We start from the raw sequence: 20,098 nt of genomic DNA on the forward strand, positions 1-20,098 counted from the left end.
AGGGTTTAAGTGAAGTCTTACCTACACACTGGTTCCACTGGTAATGCTGGAGATATCCCTGTGGACAACTACATCTGTATCCACCCACCAGATTCTGACAGCCATGTTGACAACGATGATTCCCCACACATTCATCCATATCTCACAGAAAACACACAAACACAGTCAAACATGAAGATTTTGAAGATTTTACCACAAATGAACTATCTATTCTCAATGCTCCCAGTAACACCCACAGATAAATGGTTTAAAACATTAGATACATTAATTTCTCATTTTTACTGGAAAAACAAAACACCTAAAATATCGCTGGCAAAATTACAGAAAACAAAACTACAAGGTGGCCTAGAAGCTCCAAATTTTCAACATTACTTTTTAGCAAACCAATTACAATATATGATTAAATGGATTAACAAAAATAACTACACTAAATCATGGATAGATTTGGAACAAAATCAATGCAACAGCACATCAATAGCAGATCTTCCCTTTTTACCTACTTCAATTAAAAAATTGCATTATTTTAAAAATATCACAATCACTTCGACTCTAACAGCCTGGTGGAAAATTAATAAAATTACTAATTCATCACTAACACCATCGAGACATACTCCAATTTGGCACAACCCGGATTTTCAAATAAGTAATAAACCTATATATTTACCCCTATGGCAACAAAAAGGAATTACTCATCTTAATCACTTATTTCAGGACAATAAATTCATATCATTTAAAATATTAACCCCCAGAGATACGGTATTGGAGTGGACCAATTCCTTCAGTATCAACAAGTTAAATCCATAATTAAATCGAAGATCAATATAACTAATAATCCACTTAACCCCTTTCAGGTAATGGAAGAAATCTTAAAAATTACAACATTCAAAAAATTAGTATCTAAACTTTATAAACTCATATCAATTAATGACGATAAAATAGTAACACCAATGGCAAAATGGAAAAAAGATTTAGCGTTCTCCTCCAATACCGATCTCTGGAAGGAAATCTGTAATAATACATTCTCTATGACTACCAATACAAATCTACAGCTCATACAATATAAAACTCTTCACAGGACACATATCACTGAAAGAAAACTGTTTAACATGGGTCTGAGGGACACAGATATTTGTTCACAATGTACATCGCAAAGCACAGATGACTATTTTCATGCCATATGGTCCTGTCAACCTGTTTATTCATTCTGGATGTCTGTTATTAAAAACCTCTCTAATATTATGGGCTGTAGAATACCTCTTTCCCCATCACTTTGCTTGCTTGGCAATATTACAGAAATAGACAACTTTCCACTCAAACATAAAAATACTATACTTATTTCTCTAACTATCGCCAAAAAATTTTTTTTATTAAACTGGAAATCAAAAAACTGTCTACATATTAACCACTGGACCAATACCCTTATAGAATACATAACATTAGAAAAAACTACATCCACAGATAACTTGGACACTGACATCTGGAACCCATTTTTACAATACTTCAGTTTACTAGACATATGAACCTGGATACACGCACATTCCTCCTCCTCATTCTTCTTTTTCCTTTTTTCCCTAATATACTTGTTTATAAATATAAAATCATAATATATATTGTCCATTATTTACCCATTGTTATTATTAACATTATTATCATTTGTATTTATCGTTATTATTTACACTACTACATGGATCTATACTCCCCTCCTCACTCTTCTATTTAATTAATTATCTATTTAAAAAAAGTATATTGTTATTATCATTATTATTACTAGTAGTATTATTGTTTTTGACATTGTTATTGTTGTTTTTCTCATTTTCTCCCCCAAACACATTTCTGAGAAGAGGGAGAGACATTGATAATGTTATTAGTAGTATCAATTAATTATTATAATTATTAGTATTGTACTGATTATAAACATGTCGACATTTCATTCTCTTTTCCCCCATCTTCCTTCTGTCCCCAGTCCCCCCCCCCCCTTTTTTTTTCTCTCCTCTGATTTTCTGCCTGATGATGGTGGATGGATGTGGCATTGAGTTTGAGGAAATTGCCACCTGGTTGTCCCCATAATCTTTCCTCTTCTATTCCCAGCCTCAGTCTGACCCAGCTTTTCGTGCCTCCTCCGTTTATTATTATCATTATCATTATTATTATTATTATTATTATTATTGCTACTATTAAAACACTTTAAAAATATAATATCGACACCATAACCAAAATATAGGGCAAGTGTGGCGTGTGTGCTGGCAAGGGCTTTACTATGACCTGGTTCGGCACTGCACATCACACTGTTTTTAATGCACTAAACACCAGTAGATTTCTTGATCGACATATTAATTCAATATCAACCTAATATTACAAATATAACATAGGGTAAGTGTGACGTGTGTGTTGACCTGACCACTACCCGGGTCTGGATCTCCACTGCATGTCCATTTTTTTAAATGCACCACACATTAGAGGTTTTCATTTTTCATTTATCATTATTCAAACAAAACAGGGTAGGCCTGAGGTTGGAACTACCCTATGGGACCATGAGGGGCTGCTCCTTGGGCCCGATGCCACATCTGTCCCCAATACCTCAAAACACACAAGGCTAGGTGCTTGTGGTGTATGTATTTTCCTCATCTTTCAACCCCTCTGTTTGTGCTACCTCCCCCTTTTTATTTATTGGTATATATATATATATATATATATATATATATATTTTTTTTTTTTTTTATTATTATTATAAAATAATTCATTATTAATTATTATTATTATTATTATTATAAAATAATTATTATTATTTTTTTTCCTCTTTCTTTCTACCTCTATTGTAACCGTATGAATTTATCTAAATGTATCTATTAATTGGATTACCTACTGTTCAACGTGTATGCATTACTCCAAATACCCCCTCATTCTTTACACACACATATACTTACAACATATTATGTATGGGCAATGGCTGTATTTATTATTTGTTTGTCTTATCTGTTTTTTTTTTTGTTTTTGTTTTTTTTGTTTTTTTTTTTTGTTTTGTTTTGTTCTATTCATTGTTATTTACCAAATTTAAATATAGTCACTTTCTGTGTTTGCACTATATAAATAAAAATAAAAAAAAAAAAAAAGAAAACACACAAACACATACACTCATCATCATTCATTAGACACATGTTTGACTCACACAATCAACTCTGGTCCTCTTTAAAGTTTAATCTTATGTATGTGTGTGTGTGTGTTTACCTTCACAGTTTTGTCCATTGGGGTCGAGACTAAATCCTCTTTGACACTCACAGTTGAAGCTGCCCGGGCTGTTCTGACAGACTCCGTTTGCACCACACAGACCCGGTTCAGTGGCACACTCATTATTATCTGTCACCACACGATTCAAGAAAGAAATCATCATGGATTCATAACAGATCTTATAACAAGCACACTGCAAAAAATGATTTTCAAGACAAAATGTTTTTGTCTTGTTTTCAGTAAAAATATCTAAAAATTCTTAAATTAAGATGCTTTGTCTTGATGAGCAAAACCACCCAAGAAAATAAGTCTATTTTTTTTTATTTTACTTGAATTTAGTGTTTAAGAAAAATGTTCAAGATTTTTTTTCTTACCCCATTGGCAGATTCTTTTGCTTGCTTTTATGCACAAAATCACTTACATTTGATATTTTTGGTCTAAAAACTAGACTTATTTTCTTGGGTTGTTTGCTCATCTTCATTTTTAGATATTTTTACTGAAAACAAGACAAAACACTAAGACATTTTTTCCTTCGTTTTTTGCAGTGAAGAGGGTGGGATAGTTACCAGACTTTACTTGAGGTTTAAAGAAAAACTTTTCTGTTTAGAAGTGTTTACAGATGACAGCTGGGTCACTATGACAAAGACTTTAAAACACGAATCATGACATCACTGAACATCACTGTCTGTTCCTGCTCAACCACACTGCAAAAAAATCCCTTTCTTTCTTAGTATTTTTCTCTTGTTTACAGTACAAATATCTAAAAATTATTCAATCAAGATGCATTTTCTAAATGGCCAAGAAAACAAGTCTAGTTTTTAGACAAACTACATAAAATTTAAGTGCATTTGTGCCTAAAACAAGCAAAGAAATCTGCCAATGGGGTGAGAAATTTTTTCTTGAATTAGGGGTTTATGAAAAAAGATTTTTTTTTCTCCCCCCATTGGCAGATATTTTCCTTGTTTTAAGCACAAATTCACTTAAATTGTTTATTTTTGTCTTAAAAGTAAACTTATTTTCTTAGATCATTTTGCATCTTGATTGAATAAATGTAGATATTTCTACTGAAAACAAGACAAAAATACTAAATAAGAAAGTCATTTTTTGCAGTGCATCTTGTCCAAATACTGTCTGCTGCAGACGCTTCAAAGGGGTTTATGATAAAAGAGACGCTCACGTTTGTGTTAAGTTAGTGTCTTGTGAGTATTTGGTAAACACAGATTTTGATTACATTTTGATCTAATCATAATGGTACTCTGTGTGTTTTATTATCGATACAGGCGCTGTGGTGTTGTGTGAATCCTGGAGGACATTTGCATGTGAAACCACCGATGGTGTTGACACACAGAAACTGACAATTGTGTTGTTTAGTAGAACATTCATCCAGATCTAAAGAGAAAGAGATGTTCAGATCGCACTGTTCTTTAACAAACACACACACAGACAGACACACACACACACACACGCACGCACGCACGCACACACACACACACACACATTCTGGTTTTCATGTTTCCATAGACGTAATGTTTTTATACTGTACAAACTGTATATTCTGTTCTATATCCACCTTTACACACTACACGACATTCGGACATGACATCAGAGTTCGCCCCCTAGTGGCAGTCGTATTAAAGTTTTAGTTTAATCATAAATCTGTTTCAACATGGGAGAGAATCTCATTCCAACGCAAGAGCCTGAGATGTAATATTCACCATAGTGTAATAAATAAATGAATGAAACAATAAACAGCTATGCGTAATGACAAAGAACATATGGAGACAAGATGAAAGATTAGGCTAATAATGTTTACTTTACACAGTGTTTTGATTGGAATACACTGAAATAAATCACTTCCAGGTGTCACCTTACGCATCCCCTTTGCGAGAATGAATGACTTCTGGTATATCGGCTGTCATTTGTTGTGTAAAGAGGAAAGGTGGCTTAAGAGAAGTCCAGTAAAGGTCATAGAGTTGATTATGTGTGTGTTTTGTGTTTACCCTTGCAGCTCTTGTTGTCCTCCTGTAACACATAACCCCGTGGGCAGGAGCACAAATATCCTCCCTCAGTGTTCTTACAGATGAAATTACAGGGTTTGGGAGCCTGAATGCACTCGTCCACATCTACAAAAACATGAACATAACTCTTTCACACTGACACTGAAACATCACATTAACTATGTTATTCTGTCAAACCCACTGAATTTATTCGGATCGCAGATTAAGGCAATACAGTTTACAAGTACCCTAAACATTGCAATCTCATTAAAATGTTCGTTTACATTTACATATTAATCAACAAAAAAAAGCAGATGACTTGGTAATGTTTGTGTGACTCACCTATACACCGAGTGCTTGTGATGTCAGTCGTGTATCCTGGTTTGCACTTGCAGCTGAAGGATCCTAATGTATTTAAACACTGTCCGTTCTTACACAGATTCCCCATGACCTTACACTCGTCAATATCTACACATTAACACACAGATACACATTCATTCATACAAATACACATATATACTGATGACTCTATGATTGTGATGATGTGTAAGTGTCTCTACCTTGTCCGTCTGTGGTGTATCCACGTCCGAGCGGGCACATCTTCTTATATTGAGTGGTTCCGGGCAACGGGCAGAGCTCACAGTTTGGTCCCCAGCCGCGTCCTCCATCACAACAGCACTCAGACTTTCTGACACTGACTCGATTGCTGGAGCTCATCTGACACATGGTCTGAAGAACCTCCAGAAAGCAGAAGCCCTGACGATTATCTGACACACAAACACATACAGTTAGTTATTTGTAACCAACCATAAACTAGTACAACTGATCTAACAGCTTCAACATGAACATCATACTGGTCCATTAACTTTACCAGGCACGTCTAAGCTGGACCAGCATTGGATCAGTAAAACAGATACACACTGACTCTCCTGATGTGTTTTTGACTTTTTCTAGCACCTGAACTTGTACTGCGCACAACTCAGACTCTTCGTCCCTGATCTCACAATGGGGCGTATCGCCCAACACTACCACTGGTGTGAGAGTCTGTTGTGTTACAGTCATCTTACTGTACTGAGAACCATCACAAACACACACACAAACTTATCGATACACTCGGTTTTGCTGGGGTTTGGACTGAATCCTTGGTCACAGACGCAGTGGTAACTGCCTTCAGTATTCACACAGCGCCCATTCTCACAGATGCCTGCTTTTGCTGTACATTCGTTCAGATCTGCACACACACACACACACACAAAACACACACACAGTTTTGAGTCAGTGTCAATATTTACACACAATGCATTAACATTTTAATTCAGATAATAATAAAAAGATTGACATAAATGACACGAGCAGATTAAATTATTATGGAGAAGTATTTTTCAGGAGGGGAAATAAATGTGCATCATGTCCTAGTTTACTAAGAATGGGTTAGTGATCCAGAGTTATTTCTATAGTTCGTCATCAGTATTGGATAATTAATTAGTTACACTTATATAGCGCTTTTCTCTCAACGTTTATCTAGTGTTAAAAAACGGAAACAGGAAGTGCTTTGTTGTTTACATCTTTTGAACTGGTCTATATATAACAGTCCATACACAGGATTTACTTCAATTACATCAGAAGTTATGTCATTAAATTACTGAAGAATCCCTTACTTTACTTTATCAAGGGAAAAGTAATTCAATTACAGTAACTAATTACTTAGTAAGTAGTTACACCCAACACTGATCATCATTGAGAAGAAGATGATGGTTTGATGGAGTATCTAGTGGACATCATGAGATCAAGTCTCTCACCCACACAGATGTCTCCATTGGGTTGTCTCGTGTATCCCGGCGGGCAGATGCACATGAAAGTACCAATCAGATTCTTACAGGCCATTCCTTTGGACGCACAATCATCCAGGCCCACTACACACTCGTCCTGATCTGAGAAACACAAACATTGTTGCGTATGTGTGTACTGCTATTTTAACTGATGTTGTGGTGATGTAAACACTTTTGTGTCTTTTTACCTTTGCACATCCTGCCATCTTCCCTCAGCACGTATCCAGCCGGACACTTACATTCATACGAACCCACCGTGTTGATGCAGCGAAAGGCACAGAGCAGGGGATTCTGGGAACACTCGTTCAAATCTAAACATACATCATATGTTTAATGAAGCGTCATGTCATCAACCAATGTTTTAACGCTCGAGTCTACTTATCAACTTTTAGACTAAACAATGGAACCATCTAACCGAGTGTAACCAAACAACCGCTGTAACATCACAACATAGTGATGACAACAGCACAGATGAACCTTTACCTTCACAGGTCATCATGGGTCCGGGTTCGAATCCCTCGTCACAGCTGCATTCGAACGCTCCCTCCACGTTTGTGCAGGTGCCGTTTCCACACGGGTTACCCACATCACACTCGTTTGTGTCTGAGGACGTACACACACATCACACACACACAGACAGACAGACAGACACACAGACAGACAGATACACACATCAGCTGCCTACCCAATGACAGTGAATATCAGCTGCTCATGTATCCAAAAGACCATCAAGCCAATAACTTTAACAACACACTAATGTCAAACTCCAGCTGTCAGTCAAAGGTCAACATCTTTACAGTGATGTTGACACTCAAATGATAGTATAATATATTATATAGTAGATGTATATAACTTGTCACATGTCTCATGACTAGTTGTCATAGGTGTGTTATGTATATGTGCTCTCTGGAGCTTCTAAATATTGACCAGATGAGAGAAGAGAAAATGATGAGATTATGTTTATGTTGGTCCGGTGAACTCTTCATTTAACATCCTTACAGAGATTCCCAATAATCCCAGTGGAACGCCTCAGTCACGTGATCGTGTGATTATTGATCTGACCTTCACAGTTGATCCCAGAGATATCTAGCCGATAGCCAAAAGGACACTCGCAGCGAAACGTCCCGTCTGTGTTGATGCAGTGTCCATTCCTACAGATGCCAGGATTCTCAGAGCACTCGTCCACATCTTAAAATAATGACCGTCATTAAAGTGTGAAGACATACAGAGAGATAGAGACTCTTCTGCAGCGATACTCACCTAGCGCTAAATCATCTGTAGTAATGCTCTTACCAGGAGCGAAACACAGCCCTGAGTACGCCTCTAAAACACAACAACATACACACTCATGAGCACTCTGTGTGCAAGTCATTGCTTTTCTATTTTACATTTCGATTGCAAAAACAAGATAATCAAGGTAATTCGATTAGTGTGCCGCATTCAGTTTCTGTCGTTTAGTTTTGTGTTAGAAATCCAGCGCGTCATAAGTAGCTGCACTGCTCCATTGTGGCTCCTAACAGGATTATGATTCTTACCAAAATAGTGTGTGTCTTTTTATACTCACCCTCATCTTTTCCTGGGCAGATTTCACAGGGATCACCCCACCCCTGACCTGGCATTGCACTACAACAACACAATCCTTTAGTTGTGTTGAAAGGCTTCGGAGCTAAACAGCGTCCATTCTCAAACTTAGTATAACAATAATTAACACGAATATCAGTGAGAGAGAAAGAGAAACAGGTGTGATATGATCATATGTTTATATCGGTTCTGTTTAGGTCATTTATCAGCAGGTTGTTATCGCACCTACAGTGTGATCTGGTATCAGGGTCTTATTTCACGATAACAACCTGCTGACTATACATTATCACGCTTATTACACAGTTATTTACATCATACGTTAGGTAAGGAACATTAATTATTAAGAATACACTGCAAAAAAATATTTTCAAGAAAAAAAATTCTTGTCTTGTTTTCAGTAAAAATATCTAAAAATTCTTAAATTAAGATGCTTTTTCTTGATGAGCAAAACGACCCAAGAAAATAAGTCTAGTTTAAAGACCAGAAACATCAAATCTAAGTGATTCTGTGCATAAAACAATCAAAAAAATCTGCCAATGGGGCAAGAAAAAAAATCCCGATAACTTTTCTTAAACACTTAATTAAAGAAAAATCCAAGAAAAATTTGCTCACCCCATTGGCCGATCTCCCCGCCTGTTTTATGCACAAAATCACTTAAATTTGATATTTTTGCTCTAAAAACTAGACTTATTTTCAAAAGCATCTTAATTTAAGAGTTTTTTGATATTTGTACTGAAAACAAGTAAAAAATACTAAAAAAATTTTTTCTTGAAAATCATTTTTGCAGTGCACACCTTCAGCGAGGAAAACACGTTAACTTTCAGTTTTAAGATAAGACAAGACGGTCAAAATGTCATGAACACACTATTTGGTTGAATCATTTATAAATATAATGTCATATATGTTATTAAAAGACATTTATATTTAATCTTTGTGTAATATTAAACTCTACCTCCCAAAATGATTTGCAGTATCCGGGTTAGCGTGTGTTATTAGTTTTGAGCGGGAGTTATCTGAAAAGAACGAACCTTGTAATGTTGTGTCTGGCCAATCAGAATCAAGCATTTTAGAGAGCCGTGTAATAATGAACTATAACCACTTTACTTCATAAACTAGGACAACATGTGTACAGTTGCAACATATGTTGTGTGTCTTCTTGAGAAAGAGTTTGTGTTGTTCCCAGAGGTCTGCTTCCCATTTAGAGAAGCTTTTAGACACACGCACACAGTTCAGGAAACACCCTGTTATGTTCTGTCCACAGGGTCAGAGACAGAAGGACACATGGAAAGTGTGAGACAGTAGAGATAAACACACACCCACCGACACATAGTTCTGGTTTTCATCAGTATTTAAGATGTCGCACAGTTCCTTGAACAATAAAACATTATTCACACAAATAAATATGGGTTAGGGGTGCACACAACTTTTTGGAATGGTTTTTAAATGTTGTTTGCATCGTACACAAGGAGGCCGCACGCTGAAAAAGTTTGGGAACCACTGGTCTAGAATTTTTATGATATTATCCTACACTACACAGGGAATAATATGGATTTTTTCCCCAGAAAACTTCTTGCATAAAATAGATTCAAGCAGTTAAATGACCTGTATCTATGTATGTATATTTTCAAAAACTTCCCAGGGCCTTGAATTATTTCCCCAGATTCACAAACTTCAAGGATTTCAAGGACCCGTGGGAACCCTGAACCCATATAACCTTCATAAATAACTACTAGTAATATACATTTCAAATATTGTTAAAGACAAGTAAATGGGTCAGTAATAAAAATAATCAAATTATGAGCAATAGCACAAATAAAAATAAACAGTGCTGCTCACATTTTTCATCAAATAATTGATCAAATAATACTGTTTATTAAATATATTGTTACACATGCATTTAAGATGTATAAGACTGCTATAATTACATTTTGAGATAATTTTGTGTGTAATGTCTCCTGAAGTGCAAGAAAACATAAACTCAGTTGGCATTTGCGCGCTGTCTTTGTACTGGCGTGCGGTCTGAAGTCTTGAGATGCTGATCAGGTTCACTCTTTAGACGTGTGCACAAACACAACTTATCAAACAACACATGAGTAAGTCTGTTTTGCATCTTTTTGTGCTTTAAAATTTAAATTGGCCAATCGTGACTGTTGCATCGTTGCTTACAACACATTCATTTTAACACGTTTGTAATAATTATCTTACCAGTGATGCACAGAGAAATCTCTAATGTTGCAGTGAATTAGGTAACAATGTAACAAAAATCAAGTATATTAGTATGTAAAAGCGCTTTTTTGAGCAGTTTCTGGTGTGCATTTTCTTTTTATTGCGCCCACACACCTGCGTTCAGTTATGTGCACCCCGTATATGAAATGTTTTCAAATGAACAGTGATGGGATGTGTAATTCTGGGATCAGTCTGAGATAACTCACCCACACATCTCTTTCCGGATGATGACAACTGGAATCCCTCCGGACACTCACACCTAAAACTGCCTGGTGTGTTCAGACACTTGCCAAAGATGCAGATCTCTGGAGTCTGAGAGCATTCATCAATATCTGAACAACACACACACAGCAAACAACAGAGATACTCAATCTTTCATTGGTTCCATATAAAAATCAATCTTCACTTAATCATTTCACTTATATTAGACTGGACATTACCATGACGTAAGGTGATATTTCTTTAGTTTTATCAAGTAATGTCACTAACTATGACAAAATAGTAGTTATGCTGGTCACTCTGTATTCTTACCCTCACATCTCTCATTTTGTAGGTAATACCCAGGAGGACAGATGCACCTGTAAGATCCGTCTAGATTCTGACACGTTCCGGGTCCACAGGTGCCAGGATTGATTAAACACTCATTGATATCTGTGTGAAAGGACGGCGCCATCAGATTTCCTCATCATAAACTGAGACGTGAAGGAGCTGAGAAGGTTTGTGTCTCACCTACACACGTTCTGCCATCGGGAGAAAGTTTATATCCGTCCAGACACACACACACAAATGAACCCACTGTGTTGATGCAGTTTCCGTTCCTACACAAGCCCCTGATTGACCCGCACTCGTCTAAATCTGATAACAAACACAAATACATTTATGCATTAAAGCCACTTACAGCAGGGTTTCTACAGGTTTCACCAAGTCAAATTTCAAACTTTTTAAGAGACTTTTTAAAAACTTTGGCAGCCAGCGCCAGCATTTTGTATGATTTGGTAGGTTGGGTATTTTAAAATATATATTTATAACAAATTTTGAGCAAAAAGCTGAGATATTTCCATTTTTGTGAAGCACTTTTGTTAGAGATCAGATTCAGAGCAAACATACACAGAGTTCTTACTCTTTGCCCTAAAAAGTTGCTTCCGGGTTTTATAAGTTGGGTAAGAGCGCCACTTGGTGGATAATAGCGGATATACGGATTGCTGGAAAAACTTGTCTTTGGCAGGGAAGCGTTTTCTCTTACTTGACGAGATAATGGTCTTAACCCTTTCCCTGCCATTGACGAATTAAGAATTTAATTTAAGAACTATTTCATGACAATGAATACCCCACAAGATGTAACGAGACACAAGATTGGGTTCACAAGAATAAGACGAGACAAGATTTTTACACTTTGCTGATATTGCGAGACAGTGTTTCACCTTGAGACTTTAGGACGAAGTTATAAGAAATCCTCAATGATGAAATATATGAACTGTCTTTAATTTTACTGAAATCACAAAATAAATTTAAATAATTACCAATCTAGGGTTTTTACTAACAATTATTTTAGTAATTGATGATGATATGATGATTAAGTAATCTGATATTATTTGGTAATAAAAATAGACTTAAGTGGGCAAAAGCATTTAAAATGACAATAATCGTGAGACAATGATAATTTGTTTAAAATAAAGTCAAAACCAAATGACCACATGGATCACTTTAAAATATATAGGTGTGGTTTAGATTAATCCAGGACTAGTTTTTATTTATATTAGGACATTTAGGAGTTTCTTAGAAACAAACCTTAGCAAATTCAATACTGGTGTGCATCTTGAGAGAAAACAATGGCAGTGATAGATTTGATGTCAAAAACTGAAATAATTACATGAATGAGACATTGGCGCGTCTAAGCACAGGATAAGCCAACAGTGGGCTTTCATGCATGCCAGAGTTAGAGACCACACCAATAAATTCTTATATATCATAAAATACTTAGATATTTACAATTACTTTTTGTTTTAATTCAGAACTGTTAGAATTAATCAGCAAATTATTACATTTTATGCAAACCAAAAAGGCTTTAAATAGTTAATGGGTGCATGTAACACACGCATCGTGAGGGAGAGCGCACTTGCAAACATGTAAGAGGAGAGACAACTCTCATTTGTCATTTGTTAGTTGGCAGCAGTAAACTTAAGTTTGTAACAATAGTAATGTGAATGGTGTCTCAACTATCACTAGAGTTAACGCATACGTTGAGACAAGCTAAAGAAATTATTGAGCATTTCAATGAGAATTAGAGGTAGCGTTACATGGACCCCTGCCGTGCATCACAAGCTATACATTTCAGTATGATGTGATATACTGTATGAAGGAGAAATAATCTAAACTCACTGTCACATGGCAAATGTGTGTTGTAGGGTGTGTGTGTGTGTGTGTGTGTGTGTGTTGTAGGGTGTGTACCAATGCAGTCATTGTTGTGTGACAGCTGGAATCCAGGGTAACACAAGCAGTTGTAGGAGCCAACAGTGTTCTTGCACGTTCCATTACCACACGGCTGGCGCTCGCACTCATCAACATCTGAACAGAGAAAGAGATGACACACACACACACACGCTAAATGAGGATATATATCATAGACTTCTGCTAATCCTATATTAATCTATTTATTACTAATTATGACTACAAAATACAATTTTCCATAAATCATTTTCTTAAAAAACTTACTCAAAACCAACTCATCAGCTTTAAGCAAGCGCACTCAAAATCATAGGACAAACACTACCGACATCAGAGAGACAGACAGACAGTGTTGTGAGTGAGTTTAACGCTTACCAATACACAAGTCTGGGGTGGATTTGAAGCCATTGGGGCAGATGCAGCGGTAACTGCCCACCATGTCAATACATTGACCGGGACTGCAGATGTTTGGATTCTCAATGCACTCATTGCGGTCTGATGAGGAAAACAAACATCATCATCATCATCATCATTAGACATAAAGATGTTTAGTGACACGTACACACTCACCTACACACTGTTGGGTTGACGTTTGACGGTATCCTGGTTTACACTCACACCGGTAACTTCCAGGAACGTTTAGACAGTGAGCGTTCTGCTGACACACCGGCCCATTCTGACATTCATCGATATCCTCACACACATGCAACACATGCACCTTAACAAAACCAAAGAAATTGATGTCACCCAGAAGTGTGTGACAGCTTTCTACAGCTTGCCAAGGAGATGAAATAAACCAAAGCTTTGTTGTGACTTTATTGTTGTTTACACATCTAGTATGAAGACGAAACACATACCCTCACAGATGATCAGTTTGTCGTTATACACGAAGCCCATTGGACATTCACAGCGGAAAGCGCCACGCATGTTGATACACACACCGTTTTCACACACACCTGTAATGTCCCGACACTCATCGATGTCTGTAAGACAGACAAACACAGACAGACAGACACAGACAGACAGAGTGAAATATACAAGTTTTACAAGAATGTGTGTGTAGATGTATTTGTGTATCAGGATTTACCAACGATTTGACCAGTATAGATGTCAATGAAGAATCCAGGCCTTTTACTTCCACACAGCACAGCAAACTCATCTACAACAGAACACACATTATTATTATTATTATTATTATTAATGTGGGTGTGTCTGTGTGGTGCTGGGTACAGGAAATCAATTAATCAATCATTTTAATAATGTAAAGGCTCATGTTTGTCTCATCGGTGCCGGGTACTGGACAACGCTCGCAGGGTTTATTCCACGCTAGACCAATGTTGTATGCACAGCAACAGGCCTTCTTGGTCATGTTTGTGGTCAGTTCTCCATCACACGTGCCATTATCAGTGTAATAGTTTCTGTAACACAAGCTCTTGCGCATGTCTAAACACACAACGACAAGCACATTACAATCTGAACTCAATGAATAAACTTTATGTGGCGTGTTGTTAGGTGTAGACTGACCCATGCAGTTGTTCCCTCCATTGATCTGCATGTACTCAGGTGGGCAAATACAGGTATAGTTTCCAATGGTGTTATAACATTGACCAGGACCACAGATACCAGGACTCTCACACTCGTCCAAATCTAAAAGAAATAAGAAAAACAAACAAAACAAGTCACAGTCTGCCCTAGCTGTTTTCTTTTATAAATTCACTTTTCATCTATGATGCATGTAGCTGTATATATTTAAAGGCGGAGGCCACGATGTTTGAAAAACGCTTTGGAAAAGGAGACGGGCCGACTACCAAAACACACTTATAGCCAATCAGCAGTAAGGAGCGTGTCTACTACCGACATCCTTGCCGGGTTGCGTATGTGTGGGGCGGGTCTATCAACAGAAGGTCCAGATTCTATTGGGGTAGGGGCGTGTTTATTTGGGTGATTTCAAATATCAACATTGGCTTTCAAACATCGTGGACTCCGCCTTTAACATCAGGAGCATCATTCATAAAAGTGTAGAAACCATCCTAAATTTGATCTTATGATCATTTCTCAAAAGTGCGTATGTGTGATTCATAGAATGAGCGTACATGCAGAGAACACACATACGCCTCTCTTTCAGATGTGAAATCTATAAATAAATAAATTGTGGCCAGCTGAAAAGTTTAAGTGCCTTTAAACAATGCCTAATTCATCTCATTAGCTGTTTCCTTCCAAATTGCCTATTAAACGTATCACATTAAACTGCCACTTCCTTATAAACTGTCGCTAAATATCGGTTTAGAAAGCGTAAAGTCACTGTATTTAACCATTTTCATGTAGAATCACCTCAGAGCGCACAGACGAAACGTTAGGTTGCTTGCGTGGCCCCGGTTCTCTGGGAACGGAGCGAGGTATCTCACTATGGGAAACGCCCCCAGGCGTGACAGACTGTGGAGGCACCAATTGCACCACGTCTGTCCGAAGGACAGACCAATCGCAGCTCAATACGAAGTATCCACCCCCTTCCTATATATATAGCTGTGATACCTGAAAACGGCATTCTAAGCATGCTCTTCCCCCAAGTGATGCGAGTAGGGAAGTTTGGTGAGATACCTCGCTCTGTTCTCAGAGAACCGGGGTTACGCAAGTAACCTAACGTTCTCTTTCAAACAATCGCTCGGTATCTCACTATGGGAATGATATGGCCAACTCCCGAAACGCATGCTTTCCGAAGCCGCCGAACAGACGTGGCAAGAACCAAAGACAACCTTTAATTCTCCCCAGAGCCAACATTTAAAACTGCATGAGCCACCGATGGCGCAGTGACATCCAGACGGTAAAATCTGATAAATGTGTGAGGGGAAGCCCAGCTTGCTGCTGCGCAAATGTCTCCTACCGAAATCCCCTTAAACAACGCCCAAGAGGTCGCCATACCTCTTGTGGAGTGAGCTCTTAATCCCGCCGGGGAATGAAGACCTGTAGATGTATAGGCCAATTCAATCGCCTCTACCATCCAATGGGAAAGACGCTGAGAGGAGATCGGCTTACCCTTACATTGGTTGGCCCAGGAAACGAACAACTGATCATTCTTTCTGAAGGATCGTGTCCTATTAACATAATAGCGTAACGCTCGTACTGGACATAAAGTGTGCAATTTTCTCTCCTCCTCCGAAGAAAAAGGAGGGGGGTAAAAGGCACGCAACTCCAACGCAGAGCAATTATAGGCTGAATCGCTGACTTTGGGAACAAAAGCTGGGTTAGGCAGCAGTGTAGCCTTGTTATAATCAAGACTAAAACTCAAACACGTCCGATGAACCGACAAGGCATGCAATTCACCTACTCGCTTAGCCGAGACTAAAGCCAGTAGTAAAACCGTTTTTAGAGATAGGATTTTGATATCTACACTCTCTAAAGGTTCAAAAGGAGCTCGAGATAGGGCGTTAAGGACCATGGACAAGTCCCAAGATGGGACCAGATGTTTAGATACTGGTCTCAAACGTCTCACTCCCTTCATGAAACGGCATATAAGAGGGTGCCGTCCCACCGAAACTCCCTCAAAGCCTACATGACAAGCCGAAATAGCCGCCAAGTAAACTTTAATAGTAGAAAACGCTCTACCACCATTCATTAAGCTTTGTAAAAAGCATAGAACATCTTTCACCGCACATAGAAAAGGAATAATTCCTTTACTCGTACACCAGTTCTCAAACACACGCCACTTAAGGTCATAAAGAGAGCGTGTCGAAGGGGCTCTAGCGCTCTGTATGGTGTTAATAACCTCTTGCGGGAGCCCAATTGCGTTTAGATTTAACCTTTCACGTGCCAGACCCAAAGATTGACTCGTTCCGGCTGTGGGTGAAAAATTTGCCCCCCTGCTTGTGACAGCAGGTCCCGGCGTAACGGAAGCGGCCAGGGCTCTCCCTGGAGGAGCTGAACAATCTCCGCCAGCCAAGGTCTCCCCGGCCAATGAGGGGCTATCAGAAGAAGGGATAATGCGTTTTCTCTTACTCTTTCTAGGGTGGGAGAAATTAGACTCAGAGGTGGGAAAGCGTATAGCAACACGTTCGGCCACGGGTGCGCTAGCGCATCCACACCCAAAGGCGCATTTTCGTCCCTGAGAGAGAAATACAGCGGACACTTTGCGTTTTCCCGCGAGGCGAAGAGATCTACGGCAGCTCTGCCGTAAATCCCCCAAATCTGATCCATCATTCTTTGTGTAACGGGTTGCCCCTGGACAGGAGATCCGCCCCCATGTTGAGGACTCCCGGTACGTGCGTCGCGCGCAGCGAGCTGAAGTGCGCGGCGCTCCATACGATCAGTTTGCGCGCTAGATTGTGTAGCTGTAATGATCGCGTTCCCCCCTGGCGATTGATGTAAGCCACCACTGTCGTGTTGTCTGTCCTGACCAGAACATGAAAGCCTTCCAGAAATGGAAGAAAATGTTTCAGTGCCAGGAAGACTGCCATCAACTCCAACATATTTATGTGAAGTTCGCAAAGCCGAGGCGTCCAGCGACCGTTCACCGATCTGCCCTGAAAAACAGCCCCCCAGCCTGATAGGGATGCGTCCGTTGTCACTACTTTCCTTAGTGACACGCCCCCCAAGGAAACCCCCGTCCGGAGTAGACTGGGATCTCTCCACTGATGGAGAGCTGCCACACATTCTTCGCGTATTCTCACTCTGCGAGCAAGGTGCCGACATGAACACAGACCTCTCGCTGCCACCCAACGCTGAAAATCTCTCATTTTCAGCAGTCCTAGCGGAACCACGGCCAGCGACGAAGCCATCATGCCCAAAAGGCGCAGACAGGTCCTGAACGATACCAAATTCCCTAATCGAAATAGGGCGAGGCACTGATAAAATGCTATTATCCTTCTTTCCGAAAGCATAGCGCGGTAAGCCACAGAGTCTATTCGCAAACCCAAATACTCTATCTCCCGGGATGGAATCAGCTGACTTTTGGCGTAGTTGATTCTGAACCCCAGATTCATCAGATGAGACGTGAGCATCTCTGTGTCCCGTTCTGCGCGCTCCCGCGAGTGAGCGCATATCAGATAATCGTCCAGATAAGCATAAATTCTGAGCCCCCTTTGTCTCAGCGGTGATAATGGTGTTTCCATGCATCTGCTGAATACCCGGGGAGCTAGGCTGAGCCCGAATGGGAGAGTAACAAATTCGTACACTTCGCTCTGAAAGGAAAACCTGAGATATTTCCTGTGTGCGGGATAGATGCTTATATGAAAGTAAGCATCCTTGAGATCGATCGCGGTAAACCAATCGTCCCGGCGGATAGCGCGTGTAAGTGCTGCTACCGTGAGCATTCTGAATTTGTACTTCCTCAAGTGTTTGTTTAAAACACGCAGGTCCAGTATCGGGCGCAAACCCCCGTCTTTCTTTGGGATTAGAAAATAACGGGAGTAATATCCCTTCTGAGTTTCCCCCACTGAAACTCGTCTTATAGCCCTTTTCTCTAACAGGGAGGATATTTCCGTTTCTAACACCCGTGCTGAATCCCCCTTCGCCACAGACGCTATGACTCTGTTGAACGGAGGAGGTTTCCTCGCAAACTGAAGTCTGTAGCCCTTGGTTACAGTCGAAAGGACCCACGGGTGCGCTGAACACTCTCTCCAAGCCTGCTGAGAGCGAGCCAGCGGGTTCTGCAGAACCGAGTCCACAGATGGAGTGCTGGCGCCCTCTAGTGGACAAAGAGAAAATCGGCCGTGCCCTGTGTGACTCAGAGACCGATTTATGTCTTGGTTCATAGTTATTATTTTGTTTTTGTCTCCCTGCGCCCTCGGCATTGAGCCTGGATGCGACAGAGAATTTTTTATTTGCATGGAACCCAGGGGATAAAGTGCTTTGTGACAATACACTTGTGAACTTGTGCTTGTGCTCAACAGACCACGCTTTTCTGGTGGTTGAGAAAACTGCACTAGAACTCGTTGGAACATAGTGTGTCGAGGGGAAACTGAACTGGCCTGAACACAACTCTGAACCATATTCACGCCCAAATTGCACATCTTCCGCTTTTTTGCGGGTGGGGGAACAAATGCTGTGGGCTCGGGAGAGTGCATCGCAGAAAACCCTAGGTGCTGCCCGTCTCTCCCCTGCTGAAATTGCGTCCTAGGTATCCCTCCTCTTTTTATTGGAGGGGTTAGAGGACTTAGACTTCGCAGCCGCCGCTGCGAATGACTGTTTTACCCACGGTTTAGCATTAGGAGCGGCGGGGGGTCGAGCCGTCTGCTCCGTGTTCTGGGGTTTCGTCGTCCTGGACGCATTGAAAAATCTTCTGTCCTGCGTCTGAGGAGTCGGACGCGGGGGAGGAGGAGGACGCGGTGGCCTCTTGCGAGGTAGACATATGTCAAACGCTTCGCCCTCTTTCTTCTGGAGGTCGCATTTTTGTTTCATCGCCGCCACAGCCGAGCCGAACAGTCCGGAGGGATCCACAGGGGCGTCGAGAAAATCCAACTTCTCCTTATCCCCCACGCTCGAGAGGTTTAGCCACAACGACCTCTCGCCTGCTACGGCTAGCGCCATGGTGCGGCCGCAACTTTGCACTGCGCCCCGCGAGGTGCGCAAATTGAGATCTGTAATGTTGCAGATCTCTTCCCAGATTGACGGGTTCGGATTGCCGGCGTCCATCTGAGTGCCCAGCTCCTCTAACAACTCGGCTTGATAGGCCGTCAACAATGAAGTGACATTTAGTGCCCGTACCGCTAACCCCGAGGATTTGTACATTTTCTGATACATGGAAGCGGTGAAGCGTTCCATTTTTCCTGGGAGGGAGGGACTAGCAGTAGAGAGTGATCT

At 40.0% G+C, this 20,098-nt stretch overlaps 1 protein-coding gene across 1 annotated transcript in view; it reads right to left on the bottom strand.

Annotated features, from left to right (window-relative positions):
- Positions 1-20,098, bottom strand: part of fbn1 (fibrillin 1) — an 82,672-nt gene that overhangs the window by 5,250 nt on the left and 57,324 nt on the right. The window contains exons 41-63 of the mRNA XM_073853914.1: positions 14,828-14,950; positions 14,583-14,746; positions 14,391-14,457; positions 14,161-14,286; positions 13,874-13,996; positions 13,679-13,798; positions 13,307-13,423; positions 11,588-11,713; positions 11,390-11,509; positions 11,065-11,190; positions 8,616-8,768; positions 8,312-8,374; positions 8,114-8,239; positions 7,535-7,654; positions 7,240-7,362; positions 7,022-7,153; positions 6,324-6,453; positions 5,783-5,985; positions 5,565-5,690; positions 5,226-5,348; positions 4,491-4,614; positions 3,226-3,347; positions 22-141 (exon numbers count right to left, since the gene is read on the bottom strand). Coding sequence (XP_073710015.1) covers positions 22-141; positions 3,226-3,347; positions 4,491-4,614; positions 5,226-5,348; positions 5,565-5,690; positions 5,783-5,985; positions 6,324-6,453; positions 7,022-7,153; positions 7,240-7,362; positions 7,535-7,654; positions 8,114-8,239; positions 8,312-8,374; positions 8,616-8,768; positions 11,065-11,190; positions 11,390-11,509; positions 11,588-11,713; positions 13,307-13,423; positions 13,679-13,798; positions 13,874-13,996; positions 14,161-14,286; positions 14,391-14,457; positions 14,583-14,746; positions 14,828-14,950 — 2,877 coding nt within the window. The remainder of the gene's footprint in view (positions 1-21; positions 142-3,225; positions 3,348-4,490; positions 4,615-5,225; positions 5,349-5,564; positions 5,691-5,782; positions 5,986-6,323; positions 6,454-7,021; positions 7,154-7,239; positions 7,363-7,534; positions 7,655-8,113; positions 8,240-8,311; positions 8,375-8,615; positions 8,769-11,064; positions 11,191-11,389; positions 11,510-11,587; positions 11,714-13,306; positions 13,424-13,678; positions 13,799-13,873; positions 13,997-14,160; positions 14,287-14,390; positions 14,458-14,582; positions 14,747-14,827; positions 14,951-20,098) is intronic.

The sequence above is a fragment of the Misgurnus anguillicaudatus genome, chromosome 15, assembly GCF_027580225.2.
Source record: "Misgurnus anguillicaudatus chromosome 15, ASM2758022v2, whole genome shotgun sequence".
Lineage (NCBI taxonomy): Eukaryota > Metazoa > Chordata > Actinopteri > Cypriniformes > Cobitidae > Misgurnus > Misgurnus anguillicaudatus.